Source organism: Rhinichthys klamathensis, unplaced genomic scaffold, assembly GCF_029890125.1.
Source record: "Rhinichthys klamathensis goyatoka isolate OS25496 unplaced genomic scaffold, OSU_Roscu_1.1 h1tg000111l_1, whole genome shotgun sequence".
Lineage (NCBI taxonomy): Eukaryota > Metazoa > Chordata > Actinopteri > Cypriniformes > Leuciscidae > Rhinichthys > Rhinichthys klamathensis.
This window is the reverse complement of record NW_026606649.1, coordinates 13,800,302-13,820,423: the sequence shown is the minus strand read 5'-3', so window position 1 is coordinate 13,820,423 and position 20,122 is coordinate 13,800,302. Positions and strand designations below refer to the sequence as shown.

General features: G+C 36.3%; 3 protein-coding genes across 8 annotated transcripts in view; 2 read left to right on the top strand and 1 right to left on the bottom strand.

Annotated features, from left to right (window-relative positions):
- The window catches only part of LOC130087999 (solute carrier family 66 member 2), a 44,533-nt gene extending 32,181 nt beyond the window's left edge, over nt 1-12,352 (bottom strand). The window contains exons 1-3 of one of the 2 annotated variants that reach the window (XM_056254584.1): nt 11,762-12,352; nt 8,522-8,655; nt 5,823-5,873 (exon numbers count right to left, since the gene is read on the bottom strand). In XM_056254584.1, the coding sequence (XP_056110559.1) occupies nt 5,823-5,873; nt 8,522-8,655; nt 11,762-11,964 (388 nt within the window). In that variant the 5' untranslated portion in view covers nt 11,965-12,352. The remainder of the gene's footprint in view (nt 1-5,822; nt 5,874-8,521; nt 8,656-11,761) is intronic. The other variant, XM_056254585.1, reaches the window with a different exon arrangement.
- Nucleotides 12,353-13,091: 739 nt separating this feature from the next.
- On the top strand, nt 13,092-14,605 carry LOC130088001 (heat shock factor-binding protein 1). Its single transcript, XM_056254586.1, has 3 exons — nt 13,092-13,242; nt 13,954-14,044; nt 14,158-14,605. The coding sequence occupies exons 1-3, from the start codon at nt 13,176-13,178 to the stop codon at nt 14,192-14,194; spliced, it is 195 nt and encodes a 64-aa protein (XP_056110561.1). The 5' UTR covers nt 13,092-13,175; the 3' UTR covers nt 14,195-14,605.
- A 1,089-nt stretch (nt 14,606-15,694) lies between these two features.
- The window catches only part of septin7a (septin 7a), a 42,367-nt gene continuing 37,939 nt past the window's right edge, over nt 15,695-20,122 (top strand). For 3 of the 5 annotated variants that reach the window (XM_056254583.1, XM_056254582.1, XM_056254580.1), the window contains exon 1: nt 15,700-15,844. In XM_056254583.1, the coding sequence (XP_056110558.1) occupies nt 15,779-15,844 (66 nt within the window). In that variant the 5' untranslated portion in view covers nt 15,700-15,778. Of the gene's footprint in view, nt 15,845-20,122 lie in introns of all 5 variants that reach the window. The other 2 variants (XM_056254581.1, XM_056254579.1) reach the window with 2 other exon arrangements.

Here is a 20,122-nt window from a genome sequence, read left to right as displayed (position 1 = left end):
GGCAATAGAGCCATAAGCAGTGAACAACAACCACCTGCTTCAGGCTTCAACGACAGACATCACCAGGATGACAAATACGGACGGATAAATTGAGATCTGAACGTATGGACATAAAAACTCTGACTTATTGAGTGCTCGGATGTCATTCAAGAGCACTATTTGTACTGCCCTCAACAAGCAAACTGCTCATTCCAGCTTGACCTTTGACCTTTGGGTGGATTAGAGCACACCTCCATTATTCAGATCCATTCAATCAATGAGCTTGTGAGCAAAGCAGCAATTAGCAAACACCTCTCAGCCTCTCTGTTGAACACACTTCTAATGAGGTGTGTGAGGGGCCGCTGGGCATATTTGATCAATAGAGCGAGCCATGTGAGAGAGAAAACAAATCTACTTTTCCATCAACTGCTAGTCACAGCTAGATTTAAAAAGTCCTCTAGCAGACAATGAATAAATCCTCAATGCTGATTTAAACTGACTAGGTACAAATACTAATAAAGTCTAGATAAAGTGTACTGCACAGTTGTGTTATTTTGAACTAAGGGTAAGTTTAAATGGCCATGTGCTAAAAACAGAAATGTTGCGTTTTTTGCATTCAGACGACAACCAGTAGTTGGCGATGTCACTTTGTAAAGAAAAACTATACGCACCTATAGATCTTATGTAGCCCCCCGCCCCTTTTCAGCGCTGCGCTCGTTGTCTTTCGTCTTCCGGTCTGTATTTTCACAGCGATCTTGCGTATTTATGAATGAATGGCTCGTTTTAAAATCTTCCCGGTCTACTGACATTTGTTAAGGCATCTGCTTTAAACATTACAAATCCTCGTGATAACTTTCGTTAACTTTACATTAAGTAAATCCACTTCAAAAGCTAATTACTCCTGGACAGCAATGCCATAGAAATATACAGAGCGACTGCAAAAATGGAAGTTCAAAGACAATATTCTAAAGATGGCTGCGCCCTCGTTTCTCTGGCGCATAAGGTCTATAGACTGAACACGGAATACGCATGCACATGATGAAGCCACTGTATTCACAAATCCGTGTTTTTGTAGTTTACACAGAGACAATAATGGCATGATTTTCAGAAACTTAATGTTTTTAAAACATTGCATTTTCAGGCCCCCAAAACACGTCAAGTAAATGAACAGCCAAAACGAATGAAACATTTTACGTTTTTAGTCGAAAACGGTGTCATGTAAACGGCCCCTAAAACAAAAACATTGTTATTGTGAACTGAAATAAAACAAAATATAGATATTAGATGAAAAACTAACTTATTTTATTTCAGTTAGTTGCCATGGCAACATTTCTAATTTTCGTTCAAGTACTAAAATTACAAAAAAATAAAATGAATCAAAGCTAAATAAATTAAAAAATATAATAAAAACTAATAAAAAAACGACAAAAGCACATAAAAAAATTACTCAAATTAAAATGAAAGGTGAAAATATCAAATAAAAACGAATTTAAAATATTAAGAAATACTATTAAATAATATTATTTTACTATATAAAATAATATTATGAAAAGAGAAAAACATCCAGTATGCGGCAGTCCTGTGGGCGAAAATGCCTTGTTGATGCTAGAGGTCAGAGGAGAATGGGCCGACTGATTCAAGCTGATAGAAGAGCAACTTTGACTGAAATAACCACTCGTTACAACCGAGGTATGCAGCAAAGCATTTGTGAAGCCACAACACGCACAACCTTGAGGCGGATGGGCTACAACAGCAGAAGACCCCACCGGGTACCACTCATCTCCACTACAAATAGGAAAAAGAGGCTACAATTTGCAAGAGCTCACCAAAATTGGACAGTTGAAGACTGGAAAAATGTTGCCTGGTCTGATGAGTCTCGATTTCTGTTGAGACATTCAGACGGTAGAGTCAAAATTTGGCGTAAACAGAATGAGAACATGGATCCATCATGTCTTGTTACCACTGTGCAGGCTGGTGGTGGTGGTGTAATGGTGTGGGGGATGTTTTCTTGGCACACTTTAGGCCCCTTAGTGCCAATTGGGCATCGTTTAAATGCCACGGCCTACCTGAGCATTGTTTCTGACCATGTCCATCCCTTTATGGCCACCATGTACCCATCCTCTGATGGCTACTTCCGGCAGGATAATGCACCATGTCACAAAGCTCGAATCATTTCAAATTGGTTTCTTGAACATGACAATGAGTTCACTGTACTAAAATGGCCCCCACAGTCACCAGATCTCAACCCAATAGAGCATCTTTGGGATGTGGTGGAACGGGAGCTTCGTGCCCTGGATGTGCATCCCACAAATCTCCATCAACTGCAAGATGCTATCCTATCAATATGGGCCAACATTTCTAAAGAATGCTTTCAGCACCTTGTTGAATCAATGCCACGTAGAATTAAGGCAGTTCTGAAGGCGAAAGGGGGTCAAACACAGTATTAGTATGGTGTTCCTAATAATCCTTTAGGTGAGTGTATATACAGTATATATATATATATATATATATATATATATATATATATATAATAAAATAACAGTTAGAAGTGTTACTTTGAAGTAAATTAGTACAGTGCATTAAGAAAGTAGGCCTATTCTTCCTTTTGTCACATTTTGTTATGTTGTTGCCTTAAAGGTACAATATGTAAGAATCTTTTAATAAAATATACCAAAATCACTTGCACGGTGTGATATATTTCCTGCAGTTGTGTACTTACAATATCCCAAAAGTTCCCAAAGATTTTTAATTTCAGAGAAATTCCAATTTTAAATAATGGCTCGTCTGTTCACTTGTCGCCTGTCAATGACGTAATATCCGCGTTATCCCTGGTTTCCGCTCGTACTGCCAAAGTAACCATGGCGACAGACGTGGACAACTGCGTTACATCTAGCGGCACGGCACGCTCATACTGTTGTTGTTTCGTTCAAACATTATGGACCATGGCAAGCAGACTTTGGGACAAAAGGAGAACTAAAACGAGGATCAATATCAGCGTGGCGATTCGAGATGCCGAGAGCTCCACATCCGCGACTAACTTCGACTTGACAGAGACGCCGCTCTTGCATGTACTTTACTAGACAGGTGAGCAAATGTACATAAAACTAATCAATGTTATATAGCTCAACATGATGAATTGTTAGAATATGATCAGTATATGTTATCCTAATCTTGATCTAGCTTACTGCTAGTCTCATACAGACAAACTAACACATAGAATAACATTATAACTTTCAACACACTCAAATGCTGTTAAGTGTGATAGTGTAAAGTAAACCAAGTGAAACAGCGCTGCGTTACCTCACAAGTTTAATTCGTCAAATAAACTGACCTGTATGAGTAGTAATTCAGCACTTGCGGGTAGTTCGGTAGAATGAAATGTCCTCATTCCTTTATATCCGCGGGACTCGCGTGTGATATCTGTCTCTCATTAGTGATCGCGCCCTGCTTCATACCACAGTCATGTTAAAAACATCAATGTATTCACTCATCCATAAACATTATTAGATCAATCGGCATGACGACAAGTTCCATAATTCCGCTTTTGCGTCATCAACCTACGCCTTGGTTATCGTAAGAGGTTAGCGACCCCTAGCGGCAAAATTTTTTACATATTGTAGCTTTAAGCTAAAATCTTTAATAAATGTCCAAAGTCATCTCAAATTAGTTTTTTGCTTTGTCATTATGTAGTATGGTGATTGATGTGAAAAAGGATTTAAAAAGCATTTCAACATAAAATGTGAATGGGTCTGAATCATTTCTGAATGCACTTTATGTTTCAGGGCATACAATATACAATCTAATTCAGTAATTAGATTTAGTATTGATTTGCAGTACATTATTACAGGGAAAATCCCTTCTGGAGTAACCGGAGGTAAAGGTCTTGACCATGGGACTAATAGTGAGTTAATATCCCTTGCAGGATTCAAACCTACCAAGTTTGAGTAGCCCAGATCTTTAACCAGCAAACCACCTAGTCTTAAGTGACTAACGTAGTCTTAATGTCATTGGTTCTCAAATTTAGATTCTAATATAATCTAGATTAAAATGATAAAAAATAAATTAAGGTGAAAACTGAAATCATACTTCTTTGCTCCCTCAATTACTATTATTTTTGTATTGACAAACATACAGTTCTTGAAATTTCTTAAATCACAAAATGAATGGCTAATTCATTTAATATATCAATACTCCAGGTTTCTGTTAAATATTTTTTAAAGCAGCTTTGTCATAGCAACAATATTCATTAGTCAAAAAGGATGAGAACCACTGTTCTAAACCTGTTTAAAAACCAACAGCTGTAAAACAGATTTAAATCCAAATGATTTTCAGATAGCAATTTATTTCACTTGGTCACAATACAAAACTGACTTAACATATAACTGATAAATAGACAAGTTCAAGCATAATCATAATTATTGGGGTTTTATATAGAACCTTAGTGTTATTGACTCTTTTTTAAAGAACCCTTTGTGCTAAAAAGGTTCTATATAAAGAGAAATGTATTTAATGACTGCATACTTTCATATTTAACAGATTATTTCAATTTTTTGTTTGTATGTTTACGACTGTTTAATTCATACCATTTCATTATAATTATTAGTGGATTAAACTAAATCAATAAAATGATGGAAACTTCTAAATTTGTTTCCATCTGAAAGAACCCTTCAAAGTTTTATATATAACCTTTCTTGTAAAAGTGTGGTGTCTCATAATAACAGTTCAGGCCAGCAAGCTTGAACAAAAAACAGTAAAAATAGTCAAATTTGTTGCTGCTCATTTTCACTTGCGAATCTAAGAGAGATGGTCATACTCTATTCAAGTATGGAAATTTGAGGTTAAATGACTGAACCTAAAACTGGACTGTCAGCCCTCACAGATGCTCAGAGAGAAGAGACAACATTAACAGCTGGCTGACCAGCACAGGAACTGAACTTGAAACAAGCGCATCTTTAATAATAACTCCCCCTAATAACACCTGACATCTGGCACCTTCTACAGTCAATAACAAGATTCATTCTTCTGCAATCTTTTGAATTCTCGCCAAAAATGATGGACATATGGAGGCCATACTTAAAGAAGAAAATAATCTAAGCGCATATGTGCCGAAAGTCAGCAGATATGGAAGTTTATGCAAAAGAGTCCATCAATCAGACAGCAACAGCAGATCTCAGGTGTAAACCACTAGCGCCACCTGCTGTTCATGTGGAACAACGGAAACCAAGTGTGCTGTAGGGCTGTGAACACACTAAGATGCTTTCAGTGAAAACATGCCTGTTGGTTAACTGTCATGTGACATTGCAGTTGTTATCAGCTCAGTACCCAAAGCCATGCGACACTCTTCTGGGTGTTAAAGGGTTAAGTCAAAATTCCACCAAGTAGAATACAGCAGTATAAAATATGATTGAATTACTGATTTGGCAACCGGATAAACGAGCTGTTAGAATCATGTAAAACTAAATTATTATAAGGTCTTCTTGACTGGATAGTTCATGCAAGCCATACAAAAACTAATATCAATTGAAAAGCAGTTCATGATAATCTATCTGCATGCAATACTACAATTTTGGCATCCAAAACAACAAAAACATGCAACACTGCCTCTATCACTAAACATGCATTTGCAATTCATTGTTATGCGTCACATGTCTGTTTCAGGTACATGCAAGTGAAACATTAGGGTTAATAGAGAGCTGTGAATTAATGACAGGATTAGATGAGTATATGGTTCAGACAGGTCATTCTGGGAGGAAATGACTGGGGTGGATGATGGGGAAAAAAATCTATATATATATATATATAATAAAAAGTGGTGTTTTGTGGGGAAACACATCAGTACATACCCAGAAACAGCCTCTTAGGAACTTTGATTTCTTCGTCCTTACTGTCTGTTGCTTCAGACAAATAAGACAAATAAACAAAAAATAAGAACATGGGAGAGCAGGGGGAAAAATAGATTGCATCGCTCCATCTTCATGGAGACACAGAAAGCCCTGAAGAGAAGGAACTCATGAAAACATGTCCGAGTCATATCCCACCCTAAAATCAAACGTTAAGATACTAAATATTGCATTAAGTAAACAAAGCATATTTTTAGAATCACTATTATAATTTAATAATTGAGCATTAAAGGGATAGTTCACCCAAAAATGAAATTGTTGTCATCATTTACTCACCCTCGTGTTGTTCCAAACCTGCATGAGTTTCTTTCTTCTGTTGAACACAAAAGAAGATATTTTAAAGAAAGTGATGGACCCCATTGATTTCCATAATAGGGGGAAAGAATACTATGGAAGTCAATGGGTGCCGTCAACTGTTTGGTTAAAAAACATTCTTTAAAATATCTTCTTTTGTGTTCAACAGAAGAAAGAAACTCATACGGGTTTGGAACAACATGAGGGTGAGTAATGACAAAATTTACATTTTTGGGTGAAGCATATATTTTCCCAACACGTTCTCATTATGGGTTTGACAGCATAGTACTAACTAACTAAATAAATAAACATGATTTAAATAATAATAATAAAAAAATCACATTACAGTAAATAAGAATAATATAATGGTAAAAAACAAAACCCTTTTAATTTTAGCAAAATATTATGTCACTTTGTATCTGATTTGGGTTGAAACTGACTGGTAGTGTATCTGGGTCATAAAGTTTGGAATCATTAGATAAGTCTTAAAAGAAATATTATGCTCATGAAGGGTGCATTCACTTAAACAAAAATATAGTGAAAACTGTAATATTGTGAAATATTGTTACAATTTAAAATATTTATTTTCTATTTTAGCATAATCATGCATTCAGGTAATTTATTCCTGTGATGGCAAAGCTGAACTTTCAGCATCATTACTCCAGTCTTCAGTGTCACATGATCCTTCAGAAATCATTCTAATATTCTGATTTGCTGCTCAAGAACCATTTTGTATTATTATGATAGTTGAAAAAAGTTTTGCTGCTACTTTCACTTCCATTCAAAAGTTTGGGGTATCATTGATGTTTCTTGAGCTGCCAATGAGCATATTTAGAATGATTTCTGAAGGATCTTGTGACACTGAAGACTCCTGAAAATTCAGCTTTGCCATCACAGAAATACATTACATTTAACAATAAATTAACATTGAAACAAGTTCTTTTAGATTGTAATATTTCACAATATTAATGTATATTTGATCAAATAAATGAAACCTTTGGTGAGCATGTAAGAGACTTCTTTCAAAAACACTGGTAGTGTGACCAGTAGTGCATGTTCTTGACATAATTCATGAAATTCACCCAAAAATGTAAGTTACAATCAAACTACTGAAGCTACATATGCGATCAATAATTATATGTGTACCAAATAGGTTTGTTAAAATGAGATCATGGGAACCTTGGGATTTGAATTCCAATAATGGGTCGTCTTATCTTGATTCAAATAATTATATAGAAGTGACAACGTCAGCGCTGTAAATTAACTCTGAGAAGTCGTGTCAGTCTTAAGACAACAGTCAACCCATAGAGACAGAGTACGCAGCAGTACTACGTCACACACCAAAAGATAAAAACTGTTTAAACAGGATGTCCTGTGTAAAAAGACAAGTGAGAGACTATTAGTTTAAGGCTTCATCAAATTTGTCCAAGGAGCGTTTCTAAAGTCAGAATATGTCTGTGCCTTTATGCACCGTGTGTTTTGTTCTCTCATAGTTAATGGTTATGTTAGGAACAGCATACTATCATACTCCACCAATAACTTCAACAGTATGTATAATGCATTTTCTGTATACACCCGGAATCACTCAATGAAACATATATGAAGTAATGTTATGTAACAACAATGAAGCATCATACCACCAGTTTGAGACATATAGGTCCGGTTCCACGGACAGTGCTTAGACTAAACCAGGATTAGGCCTTAGTTCAATTAGGGCATTTAAGTAGCTTTTATAAACGTGCCTTTGAAAAAAATCATTACTGGTGTGCATCTTGAGACAAAACAATGGCACTGTCTTAAGATTGTTGCTGTCAGTGCAAGTTGCTTTCAGTTAAACCAGCATTTCAGTCTGGGACTAGGCTTAAGCATTGTCTGTGAAACCAGGGGTTAATTTATACTGCATCACATACTATTCTTAAAAATGTGTATGCAGTATACAGTACATACGTATTCCATTCCGAACATAAAGTTCAGTGTTTGGGCTCATTTGAGAACAAGAACACAACTCAAGTATAAATAAACCTGAGACTGATGTTCACCAAGCAGTCAGAAGGTCAAAGTTCATCCACTTCAAAGGCCCTCCTTGTATGATAATCTCGTGAAACGTGTTCAAAGACAGACCCTGACCATGTGGCTGTATCTAAAATTCAATAGCCTGTAAACTCAAGTACCAAACAGACTGACTGGAAAAAAAGTGAAGAAAAAAAAACATTTAAAGAAAGAAACTAGAAAAAAGTAAATGATTAATTCATTTTTGAAATAAAAAAGTGTTACACAAAAGTTCTCTTCAATATAATGCTGAAAATAACACTTATTCGGAGGCTGTAAAGAGTCATAAAGATTCCCACCTGTGAACGAGCGCCGTTTGGTGTTGAGTTCAGTGACCATGCGGACACTTGTGCACAGGTTCAGCATGAATAACATTGTGATGATCATGATTATACTCTGCCAAAGCAGCGGAGTCTCAAAGTAACGTCCAAACCTGGAAAAAATAAATAAATAACAACAAACATACTGGTCAGAGGTTTTTCCATGCTTCTTCAAGTTGTTACTGATAAATGGATGAGGACTTTTAAAAATCATTGTACAGATTTTGTTAGGGCAGATTTTTTACAAAAATACTTAATTTTTTGTATTATTAGTGCACAAACCAGACAAAATATTTGTGCACCAACAATAAATTTAAGCACCTCTCAATATTTAAAGGGTTAGTTCACCCCAAAATTTAAATCATGTCATTAATTACTCACCCTCATGTCGTTCCAAACCCGTAAGACCCTCATTCATCTTTACAAAATCAAATTAAGATATTTTTGAAGAAATCCAAGAGCTTTCTGACCCCCCATAGACTGTAATGCAATTACCACTTAGTAAAGACATCGTTAAAATAGTCCATGTGGCTTCAAACTTAATGTTATGAAGTGACGAGAATACTTTTCGTGCGCAAAAACAAAAATACTGACTTTATTCAACAATTTATTCTCTTCCATGTCAGTCTCTGATGCTGTTCACGTGAGCACCACGACGCATGTGTGTGATTCTGACGCAGGATCCACCCAATACTGAGTCAACGTTCTGATGTAGAACCTGAAAGCGCTGCACTGTGTTTACAACATGACTGACAGGGAAGAGAATAAATAGTTGAATAAAGTATTTTCTTTTCTTTTTTTGCGCACAAAAAGTATTCTCGTCGCTTCGTAACATTCAGGTTGAACCACTGTAATCACATGGACTATTTTAACGATGTCTTTACTACCTTTCCAGGCTTTGAAAGTGGTAATAACGTTGCAGTCTATAGGGGGTCAGAAAGCTCCCGGATTTCATCAAAAATATCTCCATTTGTGTTCTGAAGATGAACGAAAGTCTTACAGGTTTAGAACGTCAAGAGGGTGAGTAATTAATTACAGAATTTTAATACATTTTACAGAATTAATTTCCTTCTCCGTGGGCCGTGATATTTCACGTAGTGATATTGCGCAAAGCTTCTAGGTTGCACGTCACACGTAGGCTCACTATTGGCCGACGCTGGTCATGTGTGTGATGCGTGACGTACAACCTAGAAGCTTTGCGTAGTTTCACTACGTGAAATATCATGGCCGTACAGAGAAGGAAATGAATAGTTGAATAAAGTCGTTATTTTTGTTTGTTTTTTCCGCACAAAAAGTATTCTCGTCGCTTGATAAACTTAAAGGGATAGTTCACCCAAAAATGAAAATTAAGTCATTAATTACTCACCCTCATGCTGTACCAACCCCGTAAGACCTTCGTTCATCTTCGGAACACAAATGAAGATATTTATGATTAAATCTGAGAGCTGGATCACTGCTACATAGGCTTCCTAAGGGATTGAAACTTGACGGCCCAGAAAGTCATTGAAGACATTTTTTAAATATTCCATGTGACTACAGTGGCTCAACAATAAGTTTATCAAGCGACAAGAATACTTTTTGTGCGGAAAACAAAACAAAAATAACGACTTTATTCGACTATTCCTTTTCTTCCTTGTGGGCCTGAGACGAGAGTTCAAGAGATTTCCACGACGCATGCGCGAGAACTGAGAAGAGGACGTTCTTCTTCTACTACTTCTTGTTCAGTTCTCGCGCATGCGTCGTGGAAATCTCTTGAACTCTCGTCTCAGGCCCACAAGGAAGAAAAGGAATAGTCTAATAAAGTCGTTATTTTTGTTTTGTTTTCCGCACAAAAAGTATTCTTGTCGCTTGATAAACTTATTGTTGAGCCACTGTAGTCACATGGAATATTTAAAAAATGTCTTCAATGACTTTCTGGGCCGTCAAGTTTCAATCCCTTAGGAAGCCTATGTAGCAGTGATCCAGCTCTCAGATTTAATCATAAATATCTTCATTTGTGTTCCGAAGATGAACGAAGGTCTTACGGGGTTGGTACAGCATGAGGGTGAGTAATTAATGACTTAATTTTCATTTTTGGGTGAACTATCCCTTTAAGATTGAGCCACTGTAGTCACTCGGACTATTTTAACGATGTCTTTTATAACTTTTGGGCCGGTCAGTTTCGATCCCTTAAGAAGCCTATGGAGGAGTGATCCAGCTCTCAGATTTAATCAAAAATATCTTAATTTGTGTTCCGAAGATGAACGAAAGTCTTACGGGGTTGGAACAACATGAGGGTGAGTAATTACTGACAGAATTTTCATTTTTGGGTGAACTAACCCTTTAAGTAAGGTTAATATGCTGTTGAAGTATTGTTCATTCTTAGTTCATGTTAACTAAAGTAGTTAACTAATGTCAACACATGAAACCTTATTGTAAAGTGTTACTTCTATCTATCTATCTCTATCTATCTATCTATCTATCTATCTATCTATATGATTATTATGTTTCTAGCATGTTATATGTTTGACAACAGTTATTTTAACCATAATTGATGGAGTGTGTAGCTGTGTTGTCATCAATACAAGATCTTGATCAAAAAATGATGCACCTCTTGATGGAAATAAATGTTGTGATGTTATTTCCATCAAGAAGTGCATACATTTGTTTTGGTCAAGATCTGGTGCAAGAGTCAAGCACTCAGTAAAGTCAACTCCAGCACAACCCACAGACTTTCAATGAATTTAATATCTGGACTCATATGTGCCAATTCATGTGTGAAAATGATTCTTCATGCTCTCTCCCAACCATTCTTTCACAGTTTGAGCCTGATGAATCCTGACATTGTCATCCTGAAATATTGCCATGATTTGTCTTCCTACATGAAAAGCTACACACTCCATCAATTAGGATTTGAAGAACTGCTGCCAAACATATAACACACTAGAAAAGTAATAATCCGTGCAATTATGATCCAATCATTGACTCTTAAGCATTTGCCTATTTAAATCCAAACAGGGACATTCTTTGGCCAGGCAGTGTATACATAGGTGATGAACTGCCTTTAAAAAATACATACAAAAAAGGAACATTTAGCAAGCATGTGTTATGCAAAAATGTGATGTCAGATAAATGTCTCTTTGTAAATACGCATTAAAGTGAATTAAGGCAGATGAGTGGATTATATGTCATGTAGGCTATTTACATTGTTTCCTCATATAGCTGTCGTGCATAACTCACCTAAATAGTATTCTTAATATGTTGGCTACCAGCAGCACCAGGCAAACATATGTGGAGAATCCTTCAGCATTCTGAGTCCTGCGGATATCCCTGTACTGAGGGATGTATGGCACAACTCCTCCAAATATGATGGCAACAGATGCGATCCAAGACACCATTTGATGAACAACATACATGATCTGATCCATAACCACTTCATCCATTTTTGAGTGATGTATCTGTCTGTCCTTTATAGTTAAATCAACTGAATGCAACTACAAGCTCACTAAATTAATGAAACATAAATCATTACTACTTTGCTATTTTGTTCACATACTAAAATGCAATTTTACAGTAAATGTACTTTCATTGTCCCAGTCAACATCCACTGACTCATTAGAACTAAATCATTCAAGTGCTTCCCTTTTTCCAGGAAAGAAATACTTGCTAAATCGCTGGGAACGGTTCCTCAGCGTGAGTCCATATTAGATGGCGTGTATCTTCTGTCTTGTGATCTGTGCAAAGATGAATGGAGTGCTGTAAATCATTTTTATGCCGCTGTGATCCTCTCTGCTGCTACATCTGGCTAATGCTCATAACAGTACTTCCGTGTTGCACTACGTCACGATACGCTCATTAATATTCATGAGACGCACGGTCCTAATGTCAGTCGATTTTTTTCTGACGAGAGTATGACAAAAACAATGATTCGGCAAATTATGAACCATTAATGCCAGTTTTTCAGCATTAATGTAAGCAATGAATTTACCATCACATATTAGACGCACACGTGAAATGGCCTGATCTTAAAAAACTGCTTTAGGCTATTAACTATGACACAAGATTTGTCTCGTTTAATCCCCTCGAAATCCGAATAAAGTTGCCATGTGCCAAATCGACGTTACATAATTCATGAAAACAAAATTAAAGATTAGCCCCTATCAGCAGTCAGCACTATGTAGCCTAAATCAAAAGATTTTTTTCAACAGTGGACTGTAAACAGAATAAAATAAAAGGGTTAAATGTGGATTAAAAGGGTTAAATGTGGATCTGCCCTCACATAGGAACAAGGAAGTCCTTATATGCCAGAGTGAAAAGTTGAAAAGTTATAGAATCATTTTATTTTGATGGATATATAGGCTATGACTGACCAAAGTTTTCTGAGGTTAAAGCAAATACCTATTAGTTCCACTCTGGTTCTTTTTTAGTCCAGACAACGTTGCCTGGAGCTGAAACGAACAACTTCCACATAAACCAACTCAACCTCATGGCAGGATCCGAGTCAAATGCCACCAAAGATTTGTCTGCAATGGCAAGTGTTTATTTTATTACATTTTTAATTTGACAATTATAAGCAAGACGAGAACATTTTATAGCCTAATTGGAGCTTTATAATATTGGTTTGAAAATCTGCTCAATTCGTTTCTTCAAACAGATGGAGACGACAATGCAACAACTTCAGAGCAGGTTTCAGAACTTATCTGACCAGATCATCTCCAAAAATATCTTTTCAGATACATAATTTGACTTTGTAGAAGAGATAGCTTTTCCCCGCTGTCATAGCACTAGCATGAAATATATTTGTATTTGAGTTGTTACCATAGCAATATCATGTTTTGAACACAATAACAATATCACAGACTTTTGGATAATGAAGTATAGGCTTATCTCGAAGTAGCATCTAAATCCCAATGATAGCCCAATTTAGTTACCATTGAACGTATAGCCTACCATAGTATTGCCATATAAGAAATCAATAGTTTTATCAAGGATGCATTAAATTGATCAAAAGTGACAGTAACGACATTTATAGTGTTACAGAATTATAATTTTTGAACTTTCTATTCAAACACATTTTAATGGTTTCACAAAAACCATTCAACATTGATAATAAGAAGAAATTTTTCTTGAGCAGCAAATCAGCATATTAGAATATTTCTACAAATTCAGCTTTGCTACCATGAATTAGCCTACGTTTAAAATGTATTTAAGTAAGAAAACACTGATTTTAAATGATAATTATTATTTTAATAATAGTATTAGGGCCTACTCCTTTTTGATCAAATAAATTCAGCCAAAATCCAAAAAAAAAAATCTTACCAACCCCAAACTTTTAAACGGTAGTCTACATAATAGTTTTAAAACCATACCTAACAATAGAATATCATGTTTATTCTTGATAAAAGCATTTAATTTTCCCTTAATGCCTGAACTGGATGAGATGGGAACACGTATAGATGACCTGGAGAACAATGTCGCTGATCTCATGACACAAGCAGGAATGGAAGATCATCACAAATCAAAGCAAGTGCTTTTTGGTTTTATTTCATCTCCAAATTAAAGTTTGCTCAATACTTAGAGACAATTAAAACAACAAATCATGATATATAATTTAATATTTCTGTTTTTCTGCACAGTGACTTTGAAGAGAGAACAAGCTGGCCAAAGCACTGAGCTGAAATGTTCCAAATCGACGTTACTTAATTCATGAAAACAAAATTAAATATTATGAGCACTGTGTAAATCAAAATAATTTTTCATCAGTGGACTGAAAATGACAAAAAAAGTTTCTTCTCTGCTACTAAAGGGGTTAAATGTGGATATGCCCTCACATATGTACGAGGAAGTCCTTATATGCGAACAATGAATGAGAGTGAAAAGTTGAGAAGTTATAGAATCCTTTTATTCTGATGGATATAAAGCTGGCCAAAGAACTGAGTGGAAATGTTGCAGAAGCTTGAGATCAACAGTATATTTGTGTATTAAGCTATGCGTGTATTGTTCAGATGTGCCTTATTTTCTATTTCTTTAAGCTTATACGTGTGATGTGGATCTTGTACATAAAACAATAAATAAACATGTTTATCTTTTTGTGTAAAATCTTTTACAGGATACAATATAAACAAAAATAGAAACGTTACAATATATTAATATAAAGGACCTCTCAATGTTAGCGATATTTGAAAACTCATAAAATGGGACATTAGGCCAAAAATATTGTACTGGTCCCTTTTTAATGTGAAATAGTTGCAAAGGACATTGTAGCAACATATAATTGAATTTAAGGAAATATTGACTGTTTTTGTGTTTCATTTTGCTTGTATTTTGCATTATACACTGAATATTATCCTAGTGTTTATTAAGGTTTCGTTCAAAATTAGCATTATGCGATACTACACCTTGGTCCGACATGAACTTATGTTTGCTGGGAATTAAAAGTACATTTAGTATTCACAATTTGTATTTATTTAATTTATTAAAAATGTGCTAGTTTTTCACATTAAAAAAGTGTCTTTGCTAGTGGGAAAAACGTGTGTGAATGTAGGCTACATCAAGTGTAGCTGCTTTTATATTTTTTGGCCAAAATGTGGCAGCATTGTTGCTCTCTTCTCACAGCTCTTTCCATAGCAGTAAATTATCAAGGTAATTAAATCTACGGAATCGGAGTCAGATGTGGGTCTTCTTCAGCCAGACCATTATAATAAATGGAATTTACTGTGTAGGCGGTAGGCCTATCTGTGCATCTTCTCATGACTAGATATAAAAGAAAAAGAGACAGAGCCTTTTCAGTATTGGGCCATATCTACACTATTTATAATTTTTCGTTTATAAACATGTTTGTATACGATTGTATTTACTAATATTTAGATATCGGCTTTGTCAGTGACTTTTTTGTTGCTTTACTATGGATTTTTTTATTTGTTTTATTTTACCCTCGATAATATTTATGTCTGTTTTCGTTATTATTATCAGTGAACTTAAAAAAGGTATCAACCCTTCCGAAATTTGTTTGCAAATAGCAACATGCAGAGGAATATTCCGTTTAAATGCAATGATAAACTAATCCCCAACCCGCATTTGAATCATAAAAAATATTTCCCCCCCTTGTGGCTTACATGAAATATCGCGAGATTTGTGCGGACGCTATTCACCAAAGATACGCCACTACCGTCGCCACCGTAGTCGCAAGGGAGATTACGCAAGAAATGTGACGTACGCTTGTCGCGCGTGGGCTGGACCGTGAGTTGGAGAAAGGGAATGTCGGTCGGTGAGAGATCGGTTACAGAGGCGGCCGGGAGCGTCAACAGAATGGGTGAGAATTTAGTCCCTGTCGCTTTACTAAGCTCAAACTCTTCTGTAAGTAGGTTTATAGGTTTATGTGTGCAGTGAGTTTTAAATACGCGTGCTTTGTTGCGCGCGGTTGATGCGTTTCCTGAGCGCGTTAATAGACAAAAATTAGATCTGCTCAAGCTCTCGGTTTCAGTGTAATCTTCACTCTTTCTGTCATATCAGGACATTTACTGTCTCTTTTCTCAAATAAGGCATTTAATTGAGAGGTTTCACTTACGAATATGTACTGTGGGTGGTAAGGTAACATGATAGTATCAGATAGTAATGCAATGGAACTAAATCATAAGCATATTCCTGTGCCATGGTATTTTCATTGTTTCTAAGGTAACGTTACCTCAAAGAATGTCATGATGAACAAAACATCGGGTTAACATAATCATTTGTCCAGAAAACCAAGAAAATACTGGCTAGGGTGGGTTTAAGCAACGAATGCAATGCTATGGCCAGACATTTGTAGCTCTAGTGTTTCCATCTGGAGGAACACCTTCTTGTGTTTGTCACTCTCAGCTTTGTAGAAATATTCCAATGAGTGTGTTGCAGTAGGTCAGGGTCTGTTCCTGTTCCTGGAGGCTGCCTTCCAGCAGAGTTTAGCTCCAGCCCCGATTAAACGCACACGAACCAGATAATCAAGGTATTCAGGATCACTAGAAACTTCCAGGCAGGTGTGTTGGAGCTAAACACCTGAAAGTGGCCCTCCAAGAGCAGGATTGGACACCCTGGCTGATGTAGAGAATTGATCATTCGCTATTGGATGAATGGAAGTATAGATACTAGATTAAAAGATGAAAGAACGGATAGAGAGATGGATTGACAAATGGGTGGATTGATGGATGGATAGATAGATGGGTAGATATGCACAGATACAAATAACTCACTATACAGATACAATTTGTACATTGATTAATCATAAAATTATTTGTTTAATTTTAAACATTAATTGCGATTCAACTTTTTTTTTTCTTCCCAATTGTCGGTCGGTGATGATTAAGCTAAGTTTGGGTGAACCAGAAGTTGCAGCCGACTTCAGTAATGTGACATACATTATATTAAATAGAGGGCAGGGCTTGATTTTGGGGCACCTCCTCACCATCTCTAGCTGGCAGCAGACTGACGCTTGGAGGTGTTTGGTTAAGGACGTTCTGCTCAAGCCGTCAAACTGATGTCATCAGAGAAGGAATGCCATTCCACACAGGGAAGCACATCTTCCGATTTTGACCTAAGATTACGAAGACAAACACATTTTCTTTTGTGGATTAACTTGCATGGATTAATTGTTCATTACAAGACTAGTACTGTGTGCTAACAAAGTAAAAATGGGAAATAGGGAATCAATTATGATTTCATGCTGACTTTGAGTTCCACTAATGTAGATTGTCAAGCACAAACCACCCGCAATTCACTTTTACTGTACTGAAGGTTAGTCATGCTAAACATTCTCCCTTGCACTTGTTTAGTTCGTATTTAAGATGTTGCATGTGAATTACTTGATTTTACCTTTACTTTTAAGCAACATTAACATCTTGTATGAAGCCTCAGTCTTCATACAGAAGAACTGTCCAAGAATAAATTCGTCCTATAGCAACACACAGCAGGATCGTATGAGTTAGATCTCATGAGATCTGGTGGGGTGAAGACCCTGTTGGGCTCTTGTTCAGTGAGAAGAATTCGCTCTTTCTTTATTCCCATCATGTTTGGATCACATGGCTACCTCTTGAATCGTTCTTGTCCATTCACATGTGACTCTGTATTTTTTCCCATGGTTTGTCTGAGGCCTCATTTATAAAACGCAGCCAGATACAATAAAATTTGATCCTAAATTCCATGGATTTTATCTTGCCTCGAAAGGCAATAAATCAAGATATTGGCAACTAAGCCAACTGAAGAGCATCTGTAGAAAGGTTTTAGGTCAAATACCAGTAATTAAATTAATAATCTTTTATGAAAATGTAGAAATTAATAGCAATCACAATATGCACAAATTATAATATGGCTACATGTTGAACGGCAGTTTATGAAGAGGTAGCATTTATTATTTTTTTAATGATAAAACTATTTTTTTAATGATAAAACTGCAGACTATTTTTCATGACTGGAAAAATAGTCTGCAGGTGCATTTTGAAACGTTTTAACTAATAATCTTGTAATGGATGTCATTTCAGTTATACTTTGAGTATGAATTATAAAATGCATTGAAAGACAACAATATACAAGCACTGCAAAAGGTTTTTCCACAAACTTAACTGACTGGCTTCTATCCTGTATGATTTCACGAGTCTCGTCAGACCTTCATGTACATGAATTATGCTTTGTGAACAGTTTTTTTTAAGTGTCTTGTCTTATTAAGTGCAAACAATAAGTGCAACAAGTGCAACCATAAAGTACTCTCTCAATATTCAAAGTGCAAACAGACCAGAGCCACAACTACACAGTCCGGAGATAGGTTTGAAACGGGGAGACAGGTTATTGTATGCAGCCTAATTTGCGCGCATCAGGGAGATCGCATCGCGTCAGTGTTTTACTTTCACTTTTGGTTTCACAATCACACGTACTCTATGTATAGGGAGCAGCGATGTTGAGCGCGCATTCTACAAGATAAGACATTTATCAGACGCTAATCCTCCGCCATCGTCATGCGATCAGTGCACTGTGATTCCTGCTGCACTGTGTGAATGAACAGATGTTTACAATAGTTTACAATGGTTTTTATTTTTATAAAAACAGCAAAACGACAGTCAAGGCGGTAATGTGAATGTAGCGGTGGCATATTCTATGCTAATTTCAGCCTCGCGCTCCGTCATGGTGATATCACGAGACAGCTTTTCACTCAACGAGAAATCTCGTCACATTTCGTGGCACGAGATCTCGTCACACCCCTAGGTTGTAAGTATGTAAACAAGTTTTTGTGACCATAGACTTCCAAAAACTTTTTTTTCTCAAAATATCTAATTCTATGTTCCTCAGAATAATAAAAAAAGGGCATACAGTTTTGGAACAGCATGAGGGTTTTTGGATGAACTACAACTACCCTTTTAATGGCAACTTTGGCAAGTAATCAAGATATTGATTGGTTTACCCAACTCTAAACATAACAGTGTAGTTGGTTTGTTTAATATATCGATCAGATGGTTTAAGTGGGTGGTTCCTGAATAAAAAAAGATGCTGTGTGGATCAGACCTTGTGGCAGTAGTTAAAAGTCTGGCTGTGTGGGACCAGCTGAGCTTGTGGCTCAGGGTCTGCCATTCTTGTGGATGTAAATCTATTTTGGTCCTGAATGCAGAATGTGGTAGTGACTTTATAGTGTCTTCGAGTAGGATGTAAAGTGAATACCGATAGTTTACAGCTGAAATCTTGAGAGAGAATGTTTGTCTGACTCTGAACTGTGGGTGGTCAGAATAGCCTTTATGGAGCGGATTGTCTGACCGATTTCATTGAGTGTGTGATGAGAAAACCAGGCAGAGGCAGGTGCTGTTGTGATGAGTCGAAAAGATCCTGGTTTTCTATGATTTCTGCTAAATATGGACGAAATCGCGAAAGCCAGTCATAAAAATGGAATTTAAGCACACGTGACGCTGCTGGTGGTATTTTCAGAATGAGGACATGAACACATGAACTCTCCAGAGCTGCTCTGTGAGTCACTTCACCAGCATTTCACCATTTCTTTTGATTTAATTCTTTTTTTTTTTATTCAAAAACAGATTTTGGAAAATAAAATGAAATTTACAAACAATTTTATATAAATAAAATTTAAAATGCATTTTTGATTGTCGAGTTCACGCGCGCGATCATTGGTAACTAATATAACTAATAATCGCGCGCGCGAACTCGACAATTGACTACTGTGGACTTCGAACGAAAACAGGAAGTAAATACAGGTATGTGAGCTGGCTGAATTAACATAATTTTTATTATTATCTTTCACATCTACTGCAGTCAGATTGACCGTGGTCAAACTTAATAACACCACTCACATTATCAGTTTTGCATCGGAATAAATTTTTTTATACTGTATGAACTGTGCAGTTTGCATTTAAGTTCTGGCTTAAAATGTTTTACTTAAAAAAGGGATATCATCACCGTTTCTTAGACCATACTCATTTTCATTGCGTTGTCTTTCTGTCTTTACTGCTTTAGTTTTAGGCTACCACATCTCTTCCGGCAGTTAAGCCACATACAAAAACATGTCATTGTTTCAGGACTCCAGTCGCTCTCTCTCTCTCTCTCTCTCTCTCTCTCTCTCTCTCTCTCTCTCTC

Bases quoted from the DNA above. Each gene is read 5' to 3' on its own strand.
- LOC130088001 (XM_056254586.1), top strand. From the start codon at position 13,176: ATGGAGACGACAATGCAACAACTTCAGAGCAGGTTTCAGAACTTATCT. The intron at 13,243-13,953 runs ATATCTTTTCAG...TAATGCCTGAAC, and splicing joins TGACCAGATCATCTCCAAAA to TGGATGAGATGGGAACACGT. The intron at 14,045-14,157 runs GCAAGTGCTTTT...TTTTCTGCACAG, and splicing joins GAAGATCATCACAAATCAAA to TGACTTTGAAGAGAGAACAA.